The 19,550-nt window shown below is 40.6% G+C and overlaps 1 protein-coding gene across 1 annotated transcript in view; it reads right to left on the bottom strand.

The window, feature by feature from the left end:
* Morc1 (MORC family CW-type zinc finger 1) overlaps nucleotides 1–19,550 on the bottom strand; it is a 154,529-nt gene that overhangs the window by 122,112 nt on the left and 12,867 nt on the right. Inside the window, exons 5-8 of the mRNA XM_085685555.2 lie at nucleotides 18,012–18,102; nucleotides 17,302–17,410; nucleotides 11,511–11,670; nucleotides 3,744–3,849 (exon numbers count right to left, since the gene is read on the bottom strand). Coding sequence (XP_085541681.2) covers nucleotides 3,744–3,849; nucleotides 11,511–11,670; nucleotides 17,302–17,410; nucleotides 18,012–18,102 — 466 coding nt within the window. The remainder of the gene's footprint in view (nucleotides 1–3,743; nucleotides 3,850–11,510; nucleotides 11,671–17,301; nucleotides 17,411–18,011; nucleotides 18,103–19,550) is intronic.

The following is a 19,550-nucleotide window of genomic DNA, read 5'->3' as shown; positions in this document are numbered from 1 at the left end:
GGCTTACCCTACCATCTACTTCAAATGCAAACGACAGAACTGCAGCCCCACACTCATCCTCTCATAAAGTGCAATGGAAAACATCTGGACTGTGAGCCTGTAATTCCATACCTAGCAGCTACACAGAACTTTGCATGAAGGGTACTGAAACAGAACCACAGAGCTGTAGATCTGGCAGGTGACAATTCACACCAACCACACACTTGGGAGCAGTGGGTATCCAATGTGGGTAAACCTGCATCCTCCATGCACTACCTGGGCATCTTCCACGTACTTAGTCCTTGTTCCCAGTCAATGCAGTGTCTTTGGAATGACATTAAGTTTTAATTATATCGAGACCAAAGGCTACTAGCAGTTACCAAGGGGAAGGAGATGAGACGTATTAAACAAAGACTTGCTTTGCACAAATGGAGCATTTCAGAGAAGGAAAATCACATGTGCACTCTTGATAGGGGAGGGGTCTACAAAGATGGTTTGAGATATGGAACTTGGCCCAGGCTTCCAAAAATGACCCCAATGTTAATTAATGAATTTAGTCCAAACCAGCAGATAGACCTTAATTTCTATTCTTTAACAGTCATGGCACAGTCTTCCCTTTTAACTAACTCTTGACTTCTTTCTTTAGAATTTTTATAGAGCAGCCTGGGCTATATGAGATTCTGTCTCAAACAAACAAAAAAAATGAAAGAAAGGAAATTGGTGCGGGAGAATTATCTGTATTCTGTCAATCATATTTTAATAAAACGCTGATTGGCCAGACAGGCAGTATAGGCAGGAAAGCCAGAAAGGAAGTAGAGGTGGAGCAAAGAGACTGGGAGTATTCTAGGAAGCTCCCTCTGCCAGTTCTGCCCAGACCATCGGAGAGGAAAGATGTAAGCTGCCACGCTTGAAAAGGTACGAGCTATGTGGCTAACGTAGATAAGGATAATGGGGGTAACATAAGTTATAAGAACTAATAAGTAGCCTGACCTAATGGGCCAATCAGTTTATAATCTTATGGAGTCCTGTGTGTGATTTTCATTGGGAGTTGCCGGCTGTGGGGTACTGGGCAGGACAGAAACCCCAACAAGCCGGCCCTCATGTTACAGGAAATAATGGGGAAAGCCTGTCTCTGAGTCTAGTGTAAGCTTAAAAGTTTAAAATTTCACAATTCTACAAAAAAATATTATTTTCGAAATCAGCCAGATTTCTAAAACTGAAAATTACATAGTTCCAAGATTTGATACTTAATGTGAACAGATACAGAAAGCTGTCCAGCAGCTAAAATCGGATATAATCATAAGCACAGAGAAAGAAATGTAAATGAATAGTTATACTGTCAACCACTTGTTCTCCAAAGCAGGACGTACACTGCACGTAGTAGGATATTTTTCAGAAGCTGTAAGTGATGGCTTAGGAGGAGACCTTCATGACTGTTTTTCTAGCCTGCTGAGCGTGGCATTTGCTGTCAACTGTGAGAGCCTTCTGAGTACTCCATGACCTCTAAAACTTTGTGGCAAACACTTAAAATTTAAAAGGATTCTGAGGGTGCTAGAAAGACAGTAGGCCAAAGTCAACATGAAGCCGAACTAACTACATCGTAGAGGAGGAGACAGCAGCCTTGTCTGTTCTCAGTGCCACCACTAAGGTCCACCCACCAAGGCTACGGAGCATCACATGCTGGGAACAATAAGCTTTCAGAAAATCCTATTCCTATCTCAGAAAAGCTCCTTGGGGTTGAACTATCAAAAAAAAATGCTCAAAAAAGATTTAAAAAATACAAAATTTAAAACTCTATCAATTTCCCTACACAAAAATCATATGGTGTCCTAAGTTGATCCATTTTCTTTATTTTGTAATTAACTACATAAATGCCTTGAGAAGCTTCAGGCATCGTTAGGCAATCTGGAGACAGCGAGAACTTTCTCCCTAAACTTCGGCTGACAATTTACTCCCCTAATAATGTATTGTTTTCTGACATTAATGTTGAAATGCCAAGACATTCTGACAGATAACTATTTGAAAATTTGTATTCAAAGCTTTTAAATAGCATGAAATATCAGTTTGGAACCAACTGCTAAACAGAAGGGCAAGGGCAGCGGGAAGTAGGGGGCTGTAATGGAGGTGCCAGTAACAACTCCAGCCTCCGTCCTGATATTGGCATATTAATGCTAGCAGTGGGGTTCCCAGCACTACAGCAATTAGACTGGATACATTTTCCCCTAAATGAACAAAATCCTCTTTATTTGTGTTTATTCAGAACTTCACGTGTTGGAAACTGAGAAAAAAAATATACAATGGAAAAATTACAAAAGACAAACCAAAAGTCAATTATCAAACATTAAGCTAAAGGATAATTTCTGAGTTTCACTTTGAAAGCAAAGGAAAAGATGCTCTTTGCTAAGGGTTGGTGTATTTACAAGGCCTCAGACTAAAACCACTCTACTGAGGACAGTAGCTACAGGCTACTACTGTTACTGGACACCACTCCAAATCCCTGTGTGCTGTCTATGGAGAACACATTCTGGAGTCACAGGCTTTGTCTGGAAAAAAAGAATAGAAAATAACTTACGAGTATCTTTTCATACTGCGACTGAAACTATATTATTTGGGATGAACTGGATTAAACAGAACTGCTAAGTGTGCATTTCTGTGTCTCTTTTCACTTTGCACAGCTAGGAAGAAATTGAAGTTTAGATGAGGCAACACTAATACATAAATGGAATTGTAGTAAATTCCTTTGTTCTTTAAAAGATTTATTTTGTGCTATGCTCGTGAGGTTTGTGTGTGTGTGTGTGTGTGTGTGTGTGTGTGTGCGCGCGCGCGCGCGCGCGTGCGCCCGCATGTGCGTCCACACACATGTGCCTGGAGAAGTCAAAAGAAGTATTTGATCCCCTGGAGCCAGAGTTATCCATAGTTGTGAGCTGGCCAAGTAGGGTGTAGGGAACCAAACTCAGGTCCTCTGGAAGAGCAGCAAGGCCTCATAACCACTAAACCATCTCTCTCCAGTCCCTTAAGTAGCTTTCAAAGTCTCTTCTAGTCTCAAGTCTGACACTAAGAAGTTGCATACCCCAGTTAGCAAGCCTTGTTAAGTTACTTTACAACAAACTTTCTCTCTTAGAGACTTTTCCTATTCACAAGTACCTTCTCTCAGAACCTTCTAATTCAGTTTCCCTTAGTCCCTTAGTAGACGAAAACGATTATGCTAGTTGACTTGTTTCTGTAAAGGGAAGTTCATTCAAGGGCATCGTGGGCAGACAAGCTCTTAATTGCCTTCTCATCATATTCTTTCCATTTGGGGCTATGTTCTCTTTTACTCCCTACTCTATCTGCAGAGTACCCATTCTTGTCCATTTGTGGTAACAATGAACTCTGATATTTGTTTTGATATATGTAAAACAGGAGTGAAGGATAAAGGAACTTCATAAGTCTTATTATCTGATGATCTCAAATATTCTGGCATTCCATGTTGTCTGAGAAACATCTGGAATATATTATTTTTCAGCCTTGGTATCCAGAGAGTCTGAATTTGATGGTCTTTAGGAGGCCTAAGGTCATGTACTGAAGAAGCTGCCCAGGCCGCTGGAAGGTTCAAACATGGTTTGGAGACCACCTGTCTTGCCTAATTTCCTTTTGTACTGGGTATAAAATGAATTGTCACTGTGGTAAGGCAAGGGGCCTCAGGCCTGCAGCTGGGATGCAGTGCTCCCAGATCCAGCCCACTACTATTGTGGAATGATGTTCTTTGAGCACACATTACTCACTCCTCCAGAGCCTCGGCCATCAGTATATCTTCTTTGTCAGTTTTAACATCCAACTCTGGTTCTCCACTAAGCAAAAGTTTCATGTTATAAATAACCAGCAAAGTTCCTGGAAGGAAAAAGAATAGGAAATATTGACTTGTCAGTCCTTCAAGTGCTCTAAATCCTCGGCATGTCTAATCACTTCATCTGTAGCATTCAGTCTACTCTAGAGCAAATTTCCTGTTTCGATTCAGCAAGATATGTTTGGATAAAATGCAAGCTATGCCTTATGGAAAATTACACTGTCTGAGACTGCTGCATTTCCATAATATGCTGCTCTTAATACTATTCAATCCACTATCAGTCTTTCAAACTTTGGCAGACCTTTCATAATTTGCATTTTGACAATTGCTAAGAGCCTGAGCCATGATTGTAATATAGGTGAAGTTATATCACATTGGTGAAACTGAATCCAATGTATATAAGAAAAAAATAGTTTAAAACATAGCACTGAATGTTGCTTCTAGTTTATAGAGCAGGTGCTGACAAACTATTCTGAAAAAAAGCCAATTGGTAAATATTTTAGGCTTTGCAGTTCATATTTCCACTGTCATAGCTACTCACAACTAATTTTGGTCACTATGTCACAAAAACAGCTAGAGAGGAGGCATAAAGAATTGTATGCAGTTGTGTTCCAATAAAATTTTATTTATAAGTACAAAACACAGGTAAAACCACGTGGGCTACATGCAGATCTTCTCTTCTCCCTCTGTTCCCCTGGATCCACCCCCTCCAGTCTCATCCCCACTCTGCAGCAGAACACTTATGGCCTTCCCTGCCCTCTCCCCTCATTCCCATCTCTTGTGAATCCCACAGAGCTTTCCCTTCTAACAACTTCCTTCCACTCACTCATTGCTTTTTTCCCAAGCAGGCACCCCTGCTAACCTGTGGCCAGTCCTGCCAGGGCATTAAGTAGGTTGACAGCAGATTCACATTTCTCCTTCTGCTCCTCTAGATGCCATACCCCCAGCTCTGTAACAGGATACCTGCGGTTGTCTTCCCTCCCTCTCTGGCCTCATCCCTAAGGGACCACATAGACCTTCTTCCCAAACCTTCCCCCTGACTCCCAAGTCATACCAGTATCCCAGCCTCCAACACTAGCAGGAACACACTGGGAACATACCACCTGAGCAGGTCAGGGAAACCGATGCCTAAAAAATATCCTACCAGGAAGCACACATCCACTATACTCTCTTAAAGTCCAGGAAGGAAGCAGGAACCAAGGAACAAAACACACCCAATAGAGACAAAATTAGATTCAGGTATCAAAGACCAGACCTATGGTCATCCCAATCACAGACGCTAAGATGTCAGCATAAAAATACAATGAGTAACAGCCAGGACAGTATGTCTCCACTGGAGCCCAGCTATCCTACCATAGCAGGCATTGCTTACTCCAGCACAGCTGAAGCCCAAGCAAAAGACCTAAAACAGCCTGTAAAAGAGAACTTAATAAGTCCCTAAAGAAAACACTAACAAACGGTGTGAGAAAGTGAATAAATCCCATAAAGAAGTCTAGGAAAATATAAACAGTGCAAAGAAAGGAATAAAATTGTAAGACCTGAATGTGGAGGTGGATGAATGAATGAAGAAAATGAAATCTGCAGTAACTGTGGAAATGAAAAGCTTGGGAATTCAAAGAGAACTACAGAGGCAAGTTTCCCTAAGAGATTGCAGAAGATGGAAAAAAGAATCTCGGGTGTTGAAGATATGATAGAAAACAATGGACACATTGGTCAAAAAATGTTAAATCTAAAAATTTCAAAACATCCAGGAAATCTGGGACACTATCAAAAGGCCAAATCTAAAAATAAGGAGAAGAAGAAAATTTTCCTAACTTGAGGACATTCCTATAAAAGTACAAGAAACAAACAGAATAACTAATAGATTGGACCCAAAAAGAAAGAATATTTAAATCTGCAAAGGAAAAAGATCAAGTAACACATAAAGGCAGACCTATTATAATTACATCTGACTTCTCAATGAAAACTCTCAAAGTCAGAAGGGCCTGGACAGATGTGGTGCAGACTCTAAGAGACCACAGATGCCAGCCCAAACTACTACACCGTACAAAACTCTCAATCATAATAGATGGAGAAAATAAAATATTTCACGATAAAACCAAAGTTAAGCAATATTTATCTACAAATCTAGCCCTAAAAAAGGTGCTAGGAAAAGAACTCTAACCTAAGGAAGTTAACTCAAAACTTGAAAACATAGTGAAATAAACAATCCCAGATCATCAAAATCACATACACCATTATCACCACTACCACCACCACTACCAACACCAACACCACCACCACCAACAACAGTAAAATAACAGGAATCAACAACTATTAATATCTCTCAATATAAATGGTCTCAATTCCCCAATCAAAAGACACAGACTAACAGAATGGATGTGTAGAAATGACCAACTGCTATTGCTGCATCCAATAGACAGTTCAACATCAAAAATAGGCATTACCTCAGGGAAAATGGTTAGGAAAGGGTATTCCAAACAAATGCACCTAAGTAAGAAACAAGCTTGTGTGGCCATTTTCATATCTAGCAAAATAAGCTTCAAACCAAAACTAATCAGAAGAAATAGGGAAGGACACAACATATTCATCAAAGGTAAAAATCCACCAAGATGGTATTTCAATTCTTAACCTCTATGCCCCAAAGACAAGGGAAGCTATGCTTGTAAAAGAAAAACTTTTTCAGTGTAAATCACGTATTGACCTTTACTTGCTAATAGTGGGAGCTTTCAATACTTGACTCTCAATAGACAGGTCACCTGGACAAAAATTAAGGACAGAAATAATGGCATTAGCAAACATTTTAAAACAAATGGATCTAATTGATATTTACAGAATATTACATTCAAACATAAAAGAATATACCTTCTTCTCAATACTTCACAGTACTTTCCCCAAATCTGGCCACTTACTTGAACACAAAGCAAGTCTCAGCAAGTAACAGGAAAACTGCAATAAGTCCCTGCATCCTATCTGACCATCGCAAATTAAAGCTGAATATCAACAACAGGAACAACAGAAATCCTACAAACTCATGGGAACTGAACAACTCTCTACTGTATGAAAAATGGGTCAATTGTTTCCTCTGCATATTCTGGATTTTTGGGGATCCAGTCTGATTAGATAGTCACCTTCCCAGTCCTGGAGGGAGCGGGGAGGAACTTGAACTACCCACAGGGCAGGAAACCCTGACTGCTCTTAGGGATGGAGAGGGAAGAGGAGAGGGAGTGGGGGGAGTGGGAGGGTGTTGGGAGGAGGGGCGGAAATGGAAACTTTTATATTTTAATAAACTTTGGAAAAAAAAAGAAAAATGGGTCAAGACAGCTATAAAGAAAAACTAAAGACTTGCTAGAATACAGTCAAAATGAATACACAGCACATGCAAATGTATAAGCCACAAATAAAAGTGATTCTAGGAGAAAAGTTCATAGTATTTGAGAGGGCCAGGGAACCACACCAGAGCCATGAAATGTTTCTAATAGCCCCTGTGACAGATTCGATCTTAGTTTCGGTTTACTGGAGGTGGCTGGAGCTGACCTAGCAGCTCTTGGGAAAGCCACAACTCAGGAGCAACCAATCAGCAGGCGACCCACAGCCTTCTGCTAGCAGAACAAAGGACCACAGCTAACTAAAGATAGCCTTCCCTACCCTGCCTCTGGAAAGTTACTAACCACTAGAGCCACCCATCAGTCAGCTTTCAGACTAATTTCTCCACCACCAATCAGTCTCCAAACTAATCTCTCCTCCCTGGAATTCCCCCCACCAGCTAAAAGGGGGGCCTGCGAACCTCTTGAGTGGTAACCATTCCCCAGGGCAATTTTTTATTAATAAACACTCTTGTTGACTACATATGTGATTTTCTATGGGACATCTCGAGGACCTTAACAATGTTAAGTGCCTACATAAAAAACTAGAGAGATCTCTTACTAGCAACTTAATAGCATACATAAAAGCGCTAGAAGAAAAAGAAGAAATCATACCCAAAAGGAGCACATGACAAGAAATAAGCAAACTGAGAGCTGAAATCAATAGAATAGAAGCAAAAAGTTTGTTCTTTGCAAAAAATCAAGATAGACAAATCCTCATTTAAATTAACCAAAAAGAAGAGAGAATATACAAATTAAAAAAATAAAAATAAAAAGGGGGACATAACGACAGATACTGAGGAAATCTACCGAATCATAAGGACATTCATTAAAAATCAGGAGGGCTAGAAAGATGGCGCAGAAGTTAAGAACACTGGCAGCTCTTCCAGAGGTTCTGAATTCAATTTCAAGCAACCACACGGTAGATCACAACTATCTATAATGAGATCTGGTGCTCTCTTCTGGCATGCAAGAATATATGCAGACTGAATACTGCACATGTAGAAGCAGTCATTAAAAATACCCCAACCAAAATAAAAAGCCCAGGGCCAGATAGTTTTAGTGCAGAATTTTACTAGACTTTCAAAGAAAAGTTGACACCAATACTGCTCAAATTATTCCACAAAATAGAAACAGAAGGAACTTTGCCCAATTCATTTTATTAGGCCCAGTTACCCTGATACCCAAATCACATAAAGATTCAACAAAAATAACAAAATAATAGAATTCAGACCAAATTCCCTCATGCATATTCATAGAAAATGCTCAATAAAACACTTGAAAACCAAGTCTAATAACACATCAAAATGATCATCCATCATGATCAAGTAGATAGATGTCAATCCCAGAGATGCAGGGATGGTTCAACATATGAAAATCAGTAAATGTAATACACCATATAAAAAACTGAAAGAAAAAATATGTGATCATTTCATTAGATGCTGAAAAAAAGCCTTTGATAAAATTTAACACCCTTCTTGATAAAAGTCCTAGAGAGATTAGGAATACAAGGGGCATACCTAAATATAATAAAGGCAAATTACAGCAAGACAATAGCTAACATCAAATTAAATCGAAAGAATCTCAAAACAATTCCACTAAAATCAGGAACAGACAAGGCTGTCCACTCTCTCCATATCTATTCAATATAGTACTTGAAGTCTTAGCTAGAGCAATAAGACAACTGAACATGATTAAGGGAATACAAATTGAAAAGGAAGAAGTCATAGTAACTTTATTTGCACATGAGATGATAGTATACATAAATGACCCTAAAAATTCCATCAGGGAACCCCTAAAATTGATAGACACTTTCAGCAAAATAGCTGGATACAAAATTAACCCACAAAACTCAGTAGCCCTTCTGTATTCAAATAACAAACAGACTGAGAAAGAAGTGAGGGAAACAGCGCCTTTCACAACAGTCTCAAATAAAATATTTTGGGGTAACTCTAACCAATCAAACTCTTGTTTGATTAAAAGTTCCTGGACTGGTAGGTATAACATGGTAGGAATGGCCATCCTACCAAAAGCAAGCTACAGAGTCAAAGCAACCCGATAAAAATTCAAACACAATTTTTCACAAACCTTAAGAAGACAATTCTCAGCTTCATATGGAAACACAGAGGAATAAGAAGGAAGGAAGGAAGGAAGGACGGTCAGCTAAAACAATCCTGAACAAGAAAAGAACTCTGGGGCTGGATGGTGATGCACGCCTTTAATTCCAGCACTTAGGAGGCAGAGGCAGGTGGATCTATGAGTTCGAGGCCAGCCTGGTCTACAGACCTAGTTCCAAGACAGCTAGGGCTGTTACACAGAGAAACCCTGTCTTGAACAATCAAAACAAGAAAAAAAAGTGTGGAAGGTCTCAGCATTCCTCATTTCAAGTTATACTACACAAGCTATGCCAATGAAAGCAACATGGTGTTGGCATAAAAACAGACAGGTTAATCAATGGAATCAAACTGAAGATTCAAACATAAAGTCATACACACTTATGAACACCTGTTTTTTTTTTTTACAAAGAAACTAGAAATGTACACTGGAAAAAAATACAGCACCTTCAACAAATTGTCAAACAACAACAAAAAAAGACCAGTACAAAGACTCTTAATAATATTCTTCTATACTCATAGAATGTTACCTTACTCATCCATCATCTGAGAAGCTTCTTCAACTTCATACATAATGTCAAATTTGGTCTGTGGCTATCACTTGCTGACTCCTGCGACAAGGCAAGGATAACTAAAAATGTACAAACTATTCACAAAACTAATTGCGATATGAAGATAAATGTGGTTTTTCAGAAAAACTAAAAAGGGAAACTAATTATACTTCCTTTGTTACAGAGAACAGCATATGGGCTAAGAACAAGAACTCTGAAGTCAAAATGAAAATTTTGTAATCAAAATGCTCATATCTAAATACTGGATCAACTACTGAATATTGTGGTCACCTCAGGTCTCTCACCTCTGTGTGGTTTTACATCTGCCCAGGACCTGTACTCACACACAATGAAAAACAAGCAAAAATAAAAACCACTCTACTAATATTTATATGAGCACTTAACAGTTAGAAGTCCTCTGAGAGATTAAATGTCCATTAATATATATATAAATACTGCCTGTAATCTTGCATTTGTAGAACCTAGATTTAAAATTACATTTTTTGTGTGTATATACAAGTATTTATGTATGTGCATGGGCACAAGCTTAAGAAGGAATTCATGACAGGGGAGGAAGAAATCTTAAGGGAGGGGAGAAAACAGAGAATGGAGTGAAGTCTAATAGTAGAAAATCCTAAGAGGGGACTAACTCAGGGAAGGAAAGAGCTGGCTGGAGCAGGGAGGGGCCGTGAAAGAGAGGGATGCTGAGAAGCAAGATAAGGGCACATCTGAAGATACCATGAAAGCCACTGCTTCAAGTCTAACCTAAAACAATAAGATTATAATATTTATATTAACATACAAATACTAACTTAATTACCACTGCTTTTTTCTCAATGGCAGAGGGAAAGAATCAACAACATCTTTAAACTACAAAGCCACAGGTTATAGAAGGTCTCTCAGAGATAAAGCAGGCCAACTTGGAAATGAAATTACCAAAATGTTGCTAAAAATATATCAATGGAAACACTGCTAAGAGTAGGACACATACAGCGTTCTCTAAAGCAGACTTCTTTCTAGGTTTCGAAAGACAAAAATGGAGACTGTCTAGAGAAAGGTCAACACAAGGCAATTCCTATAGCTCATGTGGTCTAGACGCTACAGACAAAGCTGAAAGCAATGAGGGAAGGGTCTGTCCATATGACAGAAGGGCGATGAGACACTGTTTATCCCACTCAGACATGAGGGCAACTTCTACATTTGATGCAATGCTGACTTTTTTTTTCAGACAGGGTTTCTCTGTAGTTTTCAGACCTGTCCTGGAATTAGCTGTTATAGACCAAGCTGGCCTTGAACAGAGATTCACCTGCCTCTGCCTCCTGAGTGCTGGGATTAAAGACGTAAACCACCACCACCCAGGCCCTGCTGCTAACTCTTAACGACGTAGCAGCACACAAACTAAGAACCTGCAATTGATGGCTAATTCTGCTATGAAGTACAAGGCTGAGGAGTCCTGCAGGCACAGGCTTCAGCATGCTCTGCTCATTCAGAAGCTGAGGCCTGAACCTTTGAACTTGTGTCAAGGATTTACAGTAAGTCCTATCTGGATTCTCTTAAGATAAAACCCATATGGATGGAATGAATAGCTGTCTCATGTAAAACTGTACCTGAGATCATTGATAGAAAAAATACAAACATAAATGCTTCCATTAAAATTTTACTTTTGCTAACTTACCACATCTCCCATAGATCATATCAAATTGTTCCATCAATTTAGCTTCAGTTTTGAATGGGGAGTATTTATAAATGATGGATAACTCTGTGAAGAACTTCTGGGGGTCGTCTGTGACACTCTCTCTTGTTCTTGTTGACCATGAAGGTATTGGAACTACAACCTGGTTTTGTAAAACACAACCATTTGTTATGAAACACACACACAAAGATTCCTTTGTTTGATCCCAATTTATTCTCTTCTTCCAAATCACAAAACATAAAGTTAAAAGTTTATCTTTCTTCTGAAGCTTAGATTTACAAGGAAGAGACAGACAATGAATATGTATACTCAGAATTTTGTTTTTAAAGTTTCATTGTCAGGGCTGCTGCAACAGCTCAGTATAAGCATTTGTCACAAGGGTCGAATGGAATGACACACATGGCAGAGCAGAAGAACCAGTTCCCACAAAGTGTCCTCTGACCTCCATTCACACACCATGGCACAAAAGGCTCTCTCTCTCTCTCTCTCTCTCTCTCTCTCTCTCACACACACACACACACACACACACACACACACACACGTGCATACACACTCACTCTCTCTGACTCTGTGTGTGTGTGTGTCTCTCTCTCACACACACACACATACACACTCACACAAATAAAAATAAATGAAAATAAGTAGGGTTTCCCCCAATAAAACAGCTAGTTAGATTACAGCACTCACAGCTGCCAAGCCCCACCCACAATCTCAGAGCTTTCAATAGGTTGACCTTTGAAGTGTTGGGCGTTAATAGGCATAGAAAACCCTTTGATATGACAGAGAACATAAAGTTCGGTGGACGGGGGATGGGGACTATCTGGGAGGAGCTTAGATAAGCGGAATGAATATGATCAAAATATATTGTAGGAAATTCTCACCGAATAAAACTTTTCAAAGCCAATCAGTGTGGCGGTTTCTCAGGAAACTGGGAGTCAACCTCCCTCAGGACCCAGCAATTCCACTCTTGGGAATATACCCTAGAGATTCCCTAGTATACTACAAAAGCATTTGTTCAACTATGTTCATAGCAGCACTATTTGTAATAGCCAGAACCTGGAAACAGCCTAGGTGCCCCTCAATAGAAGAATGGTTAAAAAAGGTGTGGAACATATACACATTAGAGTTTTACTCAGCGGTAAAAAAATAATGACATCTTGAATTTTGCATGCAAATGGATGGACATAGAAAACGCTTTACTGAGTGAGGTAAGCCAGACCCAAAAAGAGGAACACGGTATGTATTCACTCATAAGTGGATTCTAACCATAATTTTAAAGGTCTTTGAGCCTATTATTCATGATCCTAGAGAAGCTAAATAAGAAGACGAACCTGATGAAGATTATTTAGCTATCCTCCAGGAGGTAGGAAATAGTCAAGAGTCCCAGGTAACCTTGGGTGCATGGGAGGTGGGTGGGAGGGTTGTTGGAAGGGGTGAGGGTTACAGAGAAGGGAGTAGGGGAGAAATGGAGAAAGCTCGGTAGACCGGGATGGGGGGAAGGGAGGAAGGATGAATATGGGATCAGGGAAGAATATATTTCAACAAAGGGAGTCATTTTAGGGTTTATAGGAAACTTGATTATATATGGGATCCCAGGTCCAAGGAGAGATCCCCAGATTGTTCTCTGGACAGAGGAGAGGGTGCCTGAACCGGCCTTGGCCCATAACCATACTGATGAATATTTTGCTTATCACCATAGATCCTTCATCTGGCGATGGATGGCGATACAGACGGAGTCCCACATTGGAGCACCGGACTGAGCCCCCCAAGGTCCAAATCAGGAGCAGAAGAGGAAGAAAATGACGAAGGACTGCGAGGGATGCTATCACCCACTGATACAAGGGGTCGGATCTAATGAGAGTTTACCAAGGGCAGTTGGACTGCGACTGAACGAGCACGTGATCCAACCAGATTCTCTGAATGTGGCCGGATTCTCTGAATGTGGCTGGCCCGGAGTCTTTCTGAGAAGCCATTGACAATGACACTGGGACTAGTTTCCTCTGCATATACTGGATTTTTGGGATCCAGTCTGTTTGGATACTCACCTTCCTGGACCTGGAGGGAGGGGGGACGAACTTGAACTTCCCACAGGGCTTGAAACCCTGACTGCCCTTAGGGACAAAGAGGGAGGAGGAGAGGGGGGGGGAGTGGGAGGGTGTTGGGAAGAGGGGCGTAAATGGAATCTTTTATAATTTAATAAAATTACTTAAAAAAATAAAAATAAAATATTTAAAAAAAAACTTTTCAAAGCCTCTAGTATAACAAATAGAAACCAAGTTTTAAAAAAAAAATCTGTGGAAACAGAAGCCATCTGAGGAGGATAAAAACTTCAAGGAGGAATAAAGAACATTGTTAAAATCTTCAGAGTAAGGTGGGTAAATATGTGCAAACCCTCTACTCAGGAAGTAGAGGCAAGAGGGTTACAAGTTCAAACACAATCTTGGCAATTTAATGAGATCCTAAGTTAAGATATTTTTTTAAAAAAATTTATGCTAAAGATGAACCCAGAAAGACAAACATGTTATGTACTCATTTGTGAGTGGATGTTAGCTGTAAAATAAAGGGTAACCATGCCACAATCCACAAACCCAGAGAGGCTAGGTAACAAGGAGGGCCCTGGGGTGGGGGGATGCATGGATCTCCCTGGGAAGGGGAAATAGAAGACCTCTCCTAGGTGAACCGAGAGCAGGTGGGGATGGGAACTTGAGGACTGAAACGGATGGAAGGGGAGAGTACTGAGAGAGATGACTGGAAAGCAGGGCATTTGGGGGTCAGATAGAAACCCAGTGCAAAGGAAACTCCCATGATCTACAAGGATAACCCCGGCTAAGACTCTGAAGAATAGAGGATGCACAGCCTGAACTGGCCATGTCTTGTGATCAGATTGGTGACTACGCCAATTGTCATCAACAAGCCTTTATCCAGCAACTGATGGAAACATATGCAGAGACTCCACTGCCAAACATTAGGCTGAGCTAAGGAAATCCTGCTGAGGAGAGGAAGAAAAGATGGTAGGAGCAAGAAGGGTCAAGGACATCACAAGAAAATCCATAGAATCAACTAATCTGGGCTAATAGGAGCTCCCAGAGTCTGAACTGACAACCAGGGAGCTTTTCTGGGACCAACTTAGGCCCTCTGCAGATAGGTCACAGTTGTGTAACTTGGTCTACTTGTGGGACTCCTAACAATGGGAGCAGGGCTGTCCCTAACACTTTGACTGGCTCTTGGGAACCTAGTCTTCATACTGGATTGTCTTACCCAGCCTAATTACAAGGGGAGGTGCTTAGTCTTATCAAAACTTGATATGCCATGCTTTGTTGATACCCATGGGAGGCCTACCACTTTCTGAACAGAAACAGAGGAGGAATAGGTTGGGGGTGGGACAGAGAGGAGAGAGCGGAATGGGAAGAGAGGTGGGAAGAGAAACTGTGGCTGGAATATAAGGTAAACAAATCAATTAAATTTAAGAAAAATTAAGCTAAGGATATATCTCAATGATAGAGCATTTGCCTAAAATGTCTGAGGTCCTAGATTCATTCTCTAGTATGTATGAAAATAAAAAATAACAAAAATAATTTAAATGACATAAGTACAATTTTTCAGCTATAATAGAAAATACTATGTCTTTGAAATAAAAACTGCATCATTTTTTAATAAAGAACCAATGAACAAATAAGAAACACTTCACTTCTTGGGAATTGAGAATATAATTGAGGAGAGGGGGAAATGACATAAACAAATTAGAAAATAAATATCGAGAACATCCCAGAAAACAAAGCAAAAATTAAAGATAGAAAATATGAGAGAAAAGTTAGTGAAATTTTTTTTAATTTACAAAGCTACGTGTTGAAAACAGAAGCTGTAAAAGGAGACAAAAAAAGAATATGAACTGAAAAAAGCCACCACCCAGAAGTGAGGCATATGGGTTTCCAGAAGGGAAAGATGCTACTGTGCCCATCACAATGGCTGCCAATAAACCACCCAGGGAACACTCTGACGTCAGAACTAGGAATAAAGAAGGTTCTCTCAGTGGGAGGGAGAAAGAGAAAAAAAGAATAATCGCATTTAAGACCACAGAACAAAGTTAAATGACTTCAGATTTTTCACTCAATATACAAGAAAGCTGATGACAGAGCTAAGCCTTCCAAAACTTGAAGAAGAATAAGGTCTAGCTCAGAAAGGACACCACGCCAAACTACGACCAAGTGTGGAAGCAGGATTGGAAGATGTTTGTGGACAGAGAGTCTCAGCTGCTCTCCAGCTCAGGACTCAAGTAAAGAGTGAGCATGCTACATACACACACACACACACAGAGAGAGAGAGAGAGAGAGAGAGAGAGAGAGAGAGAGAGAGGGAGAGAGGGAGAGAGAGAGGAGATTAGGGTCTGAGAACATAGGAAGTTGAACACACTATCAGTGACAGCAGTAAGCAAACACAACACTAAGTAATTTTTCATTCTAGATAAGACAAAAAGCACATCAGAGAAAAGCAATCTCGGAATAGTTGATGGCAACCACCAAGGTGATGTGGTGTGACCTTAGAATGTAAGCCTGGACACGAGCACAGCCTGATTTTTGATAGAGTGCATTTGAGCTGTGTCTTTGTGCAAAAATAGAGAAAAGAAATTACGTAAGTCCTCTTGTACAGGTGGGAGGTTCATAGAGAATGCCTGAATATCCACATGGCAGCAATACAATGAGCATCTTAGATCATCTGTAGGAAAACAGCCAAACAAAACACACACTCGGAAGAGGGAACCTCTGTGAATGTGCAAATAACAAATGTGTGTGTGTGTGTGTGTGTGTGTGTGTGTGTATGTGTGTGTGTGTGTGTAAGGTTCTCTGTGTGTGTGGTGGGAAGGGGCTGTTCAAGGTTCTCTTTGCCTAAAGGCTGTTGCTGTGGTCTAGAACCAATCCCTGCAGCAGGCTCACACTGACACGCTGCTCAGAGCCCACCCCTTCTCCACAGACCAACCTGCCCAAATGCAGGTCATATTGTCTCCAAAAGTTCCCCACTGGCCACTTGAGGCTCTCCAATCTCTCCCGCCAATCTGCAGCTTCTTGGCATTTTGCTATTAATAGCCACACATACTCATTGAGCAAGATTCTTTTACAACACTCCAGCTTTGTCATCTAACCAATTGCTACTACCTTGTGTGACTACCTTGTGGTGAGACTGAAAATGTTTTAAGAGTGGCAGGGTCTTCATTTGTTGCATTGGTATTTTTTCCCTTCCACAGAATCTAATCACTGCTGAGAGGCTAGTTATTTGCCATACGTGTATGGTGCATTGAAGTGCACTTGACATTCAAAACAGAACTCGAGCCTTATAAATTAATAAGATGTTTGAAGTCCAGCTAAGGGAGCTTAAAAACTGTGGTCACTAGAATTAGAAGTTTCAGTCTACTTTGCATTCAGTTTCTTTAAGGGATGTGTTCTAAGCCTTTGACCTCGGCAGTCTATTTACTTACAAAGTGATAAACTGTACGACACAAATGGTGTCAAGGTCCCAGGAGGCTTCCCCAAGAAATATTACCATGTCAAAAACAGATTCTTATTCCGGGAAATGTAGGCACAAGGAGAACAAAATTAAGTTCTCCAAAAAGCCCTCCAGTGACCCCAAAGTGCACAGACACCTTCTGTCCATTCCTCAAACATATGCCCAGATTTCTAAGTCATAATCTGCAAGGAGTTACAGCAGACTTCACCTCATGAGAGGGTAAATGGAAGCTGCACAGTTGCCATGGAAATGGAAAGAAAGCGCCATCTCTTACCTCGGTGAGACCTTCTTCTTCACAGAAAGTCTGAGAAAAGAACAGGCAGGTCATGGTCTCTTCCTTCTTTGTGAAAAGAATAAAGTCTTTGCCAATCCTCATGGACCCGCTATATTAAAAATAAGGGCACAGTGATTTACATACAGACACCAATAAAGACGAAACAAAGGGCATGATTTTGTTTACTGTAACAGGTTGTTCTTTTCGATAATCCATCTGTTTGACTCATTCCCAGGAGTGCACAAGTATTGTGTGACTTCTCAAAGCACAGCAGATGAATTTGAGAAGATTCAGCCCTATGATTGTGCTTGAGATAGAGCCTGAGAGAAGTTCCAGCCAAGGCTCAAAAGAACAATTTCTGGGCCCTGGAAGGAACCACACACGCCTCATTTACACTGAGGCAAACTAAATAAAACTGCAGATATCATATCAATGCTCAAAAATACTTTGAGACACAATAGAACGTAAAGAGGCAATGACACTGGGCTGCTCTGGGATGCCTGGGAGGGAATCCACTTATTTCACACAAGGAGCTCTTTAATGGTGTAAAGATCTGAGTCAGTTATGAATATAAAGATTCCAAAGCAAGTTTAGATGCTCAATAAAATAAAACTTCAGCTGGCTGTGCCTGCTTGTAAGATTTCCTCAATATTGTTTTCAATATCAGGTATCAGCAAGTTATTTCTATCTTAAGGGGGAACAATTCTCACCTCTTAAGCCCATTGCCATATTGTCCGATGAACTTCAAGGTTGATAACCGTTTCTTGGATGTCCCAAAGTAAATGATGTCTGGGACTTCATCTGAAATCGACAGAGTTCTTCAGGCAGTTAGGAATGATCTGATGTGAGTATTGAGTTCAGCTGTCAGAAGTTCACCCATGCCTCGGGACACTGGGACAAGCCCATAGCTTTTGAGATAGACCACTCTCAATAGACAGGATTAGTGTTAAGATCCGGAATCATAGAAAAAGATCCTCATGGTAATGTAATGAAGGTCTGACAGATATAACTGTGCGACCTTAGGTACAGTTTAAAACTGTTAGCTTTCACTTCATTGCTTCTAAAAGGAATGTGCTAACACCACAGTTATGACAAACAAACGAAACGAGCAGATGGATCTATAAAATGCTTGGCACACTGCCTGAAGGGTGAGTGTTATTGTAAATGTTGCAGTCGTCTAAAGATGGTAGCCTTCTCCTGGGGTTGCTTAGGGTTGGGGTTCAAGTGACACTGAGGACAGAGGGGTTTCCCTGCTGCTGCTCTCTGGGAGGAAGGAAATTCAGACTTGTAGATTCACTGTCCTCATCTCTCCATTCCGGATCCTGGGAAGAAAATCTCTGAACTTCCGAATATGTGATCTCCTAACTATGAATGCTTTCCCTATTAACCTGCCAAGTACAGCTTAATGTTATGTGGGGGACCTTGTGCCCATGTGGGCACAGACATGCTATATAGTTCAGCATCACTTCGAGTGAGATATTTAAAGGCCACTACAGGATATGAGTCTGAAGCTAAAGACATTTGACCACATGTTCTCATAAGTGAGTAGGCCACAGGTGAAGTGTCCATGATGAGATTAACCAGCATTTATTGGTAGTTTCCTATGTATTAGGAATGTTATACATGCCACATGCATTTTCTACTTTACATTTACACATACAGGAAGACATTAAGATCTGTATTAGCGTAGTGGTAGAGAAAAGTCGAGGAAATACAAGATCAAGTCCAAGAGGACTCAGTGACATGACAGAGAACCAACAAAGTGTGTCCTTCAGATAGAACAGTTAGGAAATGGCACTGAGGGTCCAGCCAGGTATGGCTGGAGTTCAAGAAAGTGGGTACTCCAAGAAAAGTCCCAAGAGGTGGGTGGGGTCAAGTGGAAGACACCTCATGAGACACTAACAGTGAAGGGAGGGGGTCTGAGCCTTACTCTGGAGCACTGGGTACTCACTGGGTTCTTCAGCCAGAGAGTGATAGGAGCATTTGCAGTGAAGTCCTTATCGCGGGGAATAACACTGAATAATAATGCACAGTATTAGAACTGAACATCGATTCTGTGATAGTTTGCGCTACCTTTAAAGACACAAGCCTGATCTAAATTGTGAGTTCCAACCAGTCGAAACTACATGATGAAACTGTCTCAAAAGAAAAACAACAACAAAAAGAAACCACAGATAAAGTCATGCAACATAGTGCAGACACATTTGGTATGGAAAACTGTGGAAGATGGGAGAAAGATAGATCCTGGG

Source organism: Myodes glareolus, chromosome 2, assembly GCF_982192425.1.
Source record: "Myodes glareolus chromosome 2, mMyoGla1.1, whole genome shotgun sequence".
NCBI lineage: Eukaryota > Metazoa > Chordata > Mammalia > Rodentia > Cricetidae > Myodes > Myodes glareolus.
This window is presented reverse-complemented; position numbering and strand designations above follow the sequence as displayed.